General features: G+C 41.4%; 1 protein-coding gene across 1 annotated transcript; it reads left to right on the top strand.

Moving 5' to 3' along the window:
- The first annotated feature begins 1,143 nt into the window (after positions 1 to 1,143).
- Positions 1,144 to 6,286, top strand: GMNN (geminin DNA replication inhibitor). Its single transcript, XM_069219859.1, has 7 exons — positions 1,144 to 1,267; positions 3,382 to 3,440; positions 4,290 to 4,391; positions 4,589 to 4,727; positions 4,970 to 5,052; positions 5,375 to 5,485; positions 5,669 to 6,286. The coding sequence occupies exons 2-7, from the start codon at positions 3,390 to 3,392 to the stop codon at positions 5,825 to 5,827; spliced, it is 645 nt and encodes a 214-aa protein (XP_069075960.1). The 5' UTR covers positions 1,144 to 1,267; positions 3,382 to 3,389; the 3' UTR covers positions 5,828 to 6,286.
- Positions 6,287 to 6,634: the final 348 nt, after the last annotated feature.

Raw genomic sequence — 6,634 nt, forward strand, 5'->3', positions numbered from 1 at the left:
TAACGTCATGAGTTAGATATATAAAAAGTGGGCACTCTTATAACTTAATAATTTATTGGAGGGTACTACACGAGTACCAGTTACATTACAGAAGATCACATTTATTATTTAAGCTCAGGAGGTTCACTGATTTACCCAGGATAACAGAATGTTGAGCCACTGCCAAGACTCGAACCTAGCTCTCCAGTTGCAAAGTCTGCAGTTCTGGCCATAAATCGCCTGCTTTAAGAACTATGCTAGAATGGAATATCGGAAATTACAAAGGTGCAAAAAAAAAAAAAACAATTTACAATCTGTAGGAACACAAAGAATAAACAGGTATCGTGCATTCTTGTTTCACAGACTAAGCCACAACAAAACATGAAGCAAGCACTACACAAGGTCTTAGTTTATGATGACAGGCTGCAGTGTTATGCTACTCTGGCTATGGCGGTAAGTGTGTGAACCAACCTGCACAAAATTTACGTGGGCGGATAAAATCACACAATACATGTCTTGCTGGATTACCAAACAGGAAAAATAGGCACCAGCTTATGGGACCCTCTCCTTTTAGGGGCCCCTCGATAACAAATCAAACTAGCATCAATTTGATCTTGAAAGAAAATTACAATCAAGCTTTCCTAAATTATTTCCAAAAGATAAAGACAATACCATATAAATGGAATGTACCCATTACCCATTAAAAACTTTAAGTACATAAACCATATACATCAGATTCACATAACAGTTTGTCTCTTAAAAGCTCATCTTCCGTCAGCTTGTAAAACAATTCAGCGCAAACTACTTACCTGTAATAGTTTTGTGTAATAAAATTGGTTTATTAAAATTGTTGGTTGGTAAAATTAAAAAATATTAAGAGATAATTTGGGACGTGGTCCCGAAATTTTTACTGCCTAGGGTCCTCCACGTGGTTGAATCCGACACTGAATACATATGTAAAAAGCCATTAAAAATAAGCTCGACTGCCAAGTCTGCCTCAGCCCGCGCACTTGATTGCCGTAAAGCGTCAGTGTGAAAGGTAGATGTCGGAAACGGGCGGCCTGGATCTAAGCTACCCGCCCTTTTCCCGCTGTGCCGTGTAGAATGGGTAAGCGAATCACGTGATAGTAGGCGGGGAAGGCGGGAGAGCTGCGAGCGCCAGGCTTCCTATAAGAGGGCCTCGCGCGCGAACTCGGCTTCAGAACACCGTGTAAGAACAATAAGTAGAGATCTGTGCTCCGGAAAACGGAACTAGGCGGGAACAACAACAGCTGCGCGCGACGCTTAGGTGAGTCCAGAGTACGAAGTCGTTCGTGGTTTTGTCGTTAAATTCATTAGACTAACTAGTCTTTTTTTCTGTTCTTTAGTTTTGTTGCGACCTGCTTTAAAGCGCTCCTATCTTTTTTTTGTGGTCTGTTTTCAAAGCCACTGCCTGTTGGTGGTGAATATGGCGGATTGTAGACTTATGTAGCGCCAGTTCTGAAAGCGGGCTCCACGAGGGCATAGCTTTAGTGGTTATTGGAATTTCACTGCGAAACTCTTGTTTTGAGAGAATTTGTGCAGCGTGTTGTTTGTTGTTTTTTTTGTTCATTAAAACGGTTCTCGTAAAGACTTAAATATGAGAAAAAAATGTTGCTCCCCGAGTAGTATTCCTTACCGTGAGGGCACGGGGTGGGATCTAGTTATACACGACTACGCTGCTTGATTAAGTTAGGGTAACTTGTGATTCTTAAAACGTCTCAGCCGCCAAAGCATCCATTACATAGGGGTGGGTGTGTTTCTTTTTTCCTCTCCCTCCAGTTTGCTTCTGTGCACTCCTAAATATCTGCATATGTTAATTGCTTATTCCCGATTACAAAATGGCGAAGAAATTTTAATTTTTGTAATGCAACGTTTGCTGCTGTTCCGTAATTATAATCGGAGGCTGTTCTTCTGCAGCCATCTGGCTTTAATTACGTATCGAATTGAAAGTTTGTGGCTTTTTTTCTTCTCCGAACGGCGGAAGGGACTTTTCATCTATCTTCTACTATTATCTGTTCATTAGCTCTGCCCTGAATTTTGATCGTTTGACTTGTTGTGCATGGATGCAACGCGTGTTTAAACTTAAACTGTCTAGCGTGTTACCGTACACGCAATGGTTTGGTTTGTTTCTCATGTTTTGTAATGTCTCACGTTGTATTGGATGAGGTAAGGGCGCCTGGCTCGGCTTGTTTGTTTGTTCCTTTGCTATACGTGTAATGCAGTACATGCGCCGTCCCTTAGAAGCATACTACCTAAACTGATGCTACACATTTCTGCTTAATAGAGCGTAAATATATTAAAATGTCAGATTAAGTTAGGGGCCAGTATGTTGAATTCCTCTAAATTCAATTCTCGGTTCAGTTTCATTTTTTTGCCCGGATTACACAGCCTTTTCTGTTTGTCCTCACCAGGATTGCTCTTGATTTGATGGTGGCTTGTGAAAATGTGTCAACCTTGGTATGACAGGGGAGTTTAACACTGGTCTGGTGCTACCACCTGGTGGTAGTAATTATCTTGACCTCTTTAAGATTTCGTGTGAACGGAAAGATGAAAACGTTACTGCTAGGTGGGCTAGGGTAGATATTGTTTTCATAGCAGAATATTCACGAACAAAATTCCCTTAAGTGTTAACAGCTTGCTGTCAGTCTTAACGAATTTGAGAGCCTCGACTTTAAATGGATTTTGAATAAAGACGTACTTTCTTGGAAGATGTTATCCGAGGGCTGGTTTCAGAAGCATGTGGCTGTTTGCTACAGTTGGGTCATTTGTATCTGATGGCCGTAGTTTAAAATGGGCTTCACAAACAACCCTGATACCCCTATATTTCAAACTGCCTTCTACATCGTGTGGTAAGCATGCACCCAGCTGTCAGGATGGGAATGGCATCGTGTTTTCACCACCTACTGGGTAGGCGGTTACTGTTGGCCATTGTTTTGACTCGGGTAGGAGTGAATTTTCTTTACCAGTAAGACCCCCATGTTACTTTAATTTAGTGTTTTGACAGCCACGTTGCCAAGGATTTAAGCGTGTTTGCGTCTTTTTTCTCTTTTATTCTTTTTGGAGGGTGTTGCATCGTGAATTGAGGAGTTTAGCACAGTTGGGAGAGTTCTCGTGTAATTAACTTAATCAGTTGCATGACTGGAAACACTTTCTGTATCCCAAGCATCTGCTTTTGATGGTACATGGCTAGGACCTTTACATAGCTGCGCCCTTAAGTTGGTCTTAACTGGACTGTGTTGGGCTTACGGTTAGGTTTTATTACTCCATTGAACTCTTAACACTAACATGCGTACATTCTCTAGTCTGGTATGAATGGCACTACGAAATTTTGTTGTGCGCTACACGTTGACTCTGCAATTGAAATCCATTTTTGCTTTCCAGGTTCCAAAATGAACACTAAGTTGCCTACAACAATGAAGCCTGCCAAGACTAATATAAAGGTACGTATTGTGTTTGTAGTTAACCTAAACGCGGCTTGATTATTGACACCGACTCATTATGTAGTAGGTTCTTAAAACCTTCAATGAGAGGTAGTCGCTACCCAGTTTTCCTACTCGGAATATAATTTGTGGCAATATAAGGCTCTTCCCCGTCGTATAGGAAAGCTATCTAATGTCGTTCAGTAGATAACACTCGGAAAACTTGTTGCGTGCATTTAAAGCCTACTGCTTCACCTATTGTGTAATTCCAATTGTGGGCAATATAAGGTCCGCATTCTATAGGTCTGCACGTCACTAAAATACCGACACTTACATATGCTCAAACGGGTTAAATTCCCTCCTCGACGCAGGAGGGGCGGGGTTGTTAAAGGTGGGAATGGCAGTCTTCAGTGACGTGGCCTGTCAATCTTAAATCCAGAATCTGCGATTGCCTACAGTGTTAAAATGGTTCCCACGGTGTGACATTTGTCCTTCGGCGTAACTGGAAGATAACAGGTAGTGAAACATTACCGTGGGAAAGGCGAGCTCTTGTGTGTGTAGTGTGAATCAGTAACGTTCTCACGCTTATTGACCGAACAATGCAAACTAACACTTTCTGACTTTGTTTAATTATTCTTAATCCGGAGAGTAGGTAACGAGACTGTGCATACAACGACATATAAACATTTGTACGTATAGTCTAACGCCTAACCTCTCACAAGAAGGAACTTGGTCATTTAATATCCAGGTTTTGTCTCAGTTTCTGTCGAGTTAAAGGTCACTGCTATCCTCTTATCTGTGCCTTTTGAAATTATACAAAAGTCAATCACTCCTAACTTAAGTAATATGTGCGATTTTTTTCTTTTGCAGAACTTTTTCACAGCACATGGTAATGGCAGTGCAGCACCAAGACGAACACTTCAGATGATACAGCCATCTGCGTCTGGTTGTCTTGTTGGTCGACAAATTGAGGTATTACTTCCAAGTACAACTGATCTAATATGGGGAAAGGAGTGGCCTTATAGCCACGGTTGTCATGAGTATAAAAGATAATTTGTTTAATGCTCCTGTAAAGCATTACAATAATCCTTGGGCCACATTCGCGGTGTAAACTGATCAAAGTAGACGTGTTTCTCGTTTTTAATCTCCACGCTTAATCTTTGTCTTAGACTAAAAACTCCACTAAAAGGAAACTTTGGAATGACCAACTGTCTTCGAAGAAAGCTAAAGTGGAAATAGCCGTAGACCAAGAACACAACGAGAACGTAGATGGTTTATCTGACGAAGCTTACAATCTTATGGTTAAAGGTACGTTTGCTTAGTTCTGGGGATTTAGTGGGAGGTGGACTTTCATGCAGGCCATCCTTTAAGAGTTTCATTGTAGCTTTAGGGATTTGACTGCATGGCTAACTCATGAGTTATACGTTGTTTATGCTCTATCTGCACGAAATGTACTTTTGGGGCAAACACTTTCTACCACTTATTTCCAATGATCTGTCGTCTCTTTTTTTCACTCTTGCACATTAACACCGGTTCAAAACTTCTTTCAGAAACTCCACCAGCCCAGTATTGGAAAGAGTTAGCAGAGGGAAGGAGAAAAGCCCTTTACGAAGTCCTTCAAGAGAATGAAAAGGTATGTGAACCTGGTGTTCCAGCTTAATGAATGCACTCTTTCTAGAGCTTTTGGTAACTGGCATATGTTGCTACTGCCCTCGATATGCTGTATCAATTGCTACATGACCACTGTCTGAACAATGTATGGATAACTCGTGCCCTCTTAGATGCTCATGTCTAATTGTACAGTAGACTGAAAGATGGATTTCCTTGCCCCTTTACTGTATGTCATAAAACTAGCTTGTCAGTGGCCTTTCTTAGCCTGGTGCAGCTTATCAGCAGATCAGTGTTTGTATTTTGCTTTGGTATTAAACACGGCTTTACCTGTCCTCCTTTTGCAGCTGCATAAGGAAATTGAACTGAAAGACGTTGAAATAGCTCGTCTAAAGGAAGAGAATGACGAACTGGCTGAACTAGCCGAACATGTGCAGTTTATGGCAAATATGATTCAGGTAGGTTTGCTATAGCTGTTGCCTATCATGTTAATTTAGTGAGATGACACGTTAGTCCTGCTCAAAGTATCGTTTCTACCAACGCTGATAACTGACGTCGGTTAGCAATAACAAACCCCATTATCCAGTTTGCCTTGTAGCAACCTTCCTTTTTAATCTCGGTGTATTCTTGGTTTTTCTCAGAGATTGACGGGCCAGGCACCAGACAGTATTGAAGCACTGAAGAATCTTGAATTTGATGATGCCGATCAGGAAGAGGATGAAGAGTTGAGTGATTCAGAAGAAACATCGCAAGACACGAGTGTAGTGTGCACAGAAGTGCATTCAAGTGAGGCACACTGAAGTGAAGGACTACTTAAAGCGCCCAATATGCAACCAACTTGTATTATTTATTGCTCTGCCTTTGCAGATTAAACTGGACTTGTTTAGAGGGTTAACTTTTATTTGTATAGTTATTGCAATACAGACGGTCTCTGGTTGCCCATTATTTATGCTGAACTACTGCCATTGGACAATTTGAAATCCCTTCTGTTGCCTGTTTTTAAGTTGACTCGTATGCTCCCAGCACCTCTGCTTTGCGTCGTGTAAAGTACGGGATTTGTGTGTAATCACTGCCTCTATGTGGGCCAGTCTTGACTGATTTTTAGGGGGGTTGGGGGCGGGTTGGTTCTTGATGAAATTCATCGTGCATTTGGTTACTTTTTTTAAGTGCAAATACTGTGTATTTACATGTTATGTAAATAGTTTTTCTAGCCTTTCGAGGTACTTGTACATAATTGAATAAATGTCTCTTGAAATTGAGCAGTAGCATTATTTAAGTGTACAAACGTTTGTCTGTGGCTTCACCTTTTCATTGCTGGGTGAAGTTAATAAAGAACTCGGACATTTCCAAAAACTGGACTCCAGGGAGGTAACTTGCATATATCCCCAGTGTTTTCTTACCCAGAATCTTCAGTAAACCTCTTAACTAATCACATTTTTACCACATTTCTGTGGGATCACTGCACCAGCACACCTCCTATTGCTTAACATTCCCCTGAGTCTCCCAATACAAATAACTCACTTGTGTAGGTGGGCCAAGTGCCTGTGACAGGCAAGAGCCAAAAACAGTTGGGGGGGGGGGGGGGGGGGGGTCAAGGGTCTGAAACG

Source organism: Pleurodeles waltl, chromosome 2_2, assembly GCF_031143425.1.
Source record: "Pleurodeles waltl isolate 20211129_DDA chromosome 2_2, aPleWal1.hap1.20221129, whole genome shotgun sequence".
Taxonomy (NCBI): domain Eukaryota; kingdom Metazoa; phylum Chordata; class Amphibia; order Caudata; family Salamandridae; genus Pleurodeles; species Pleurodeles waltl.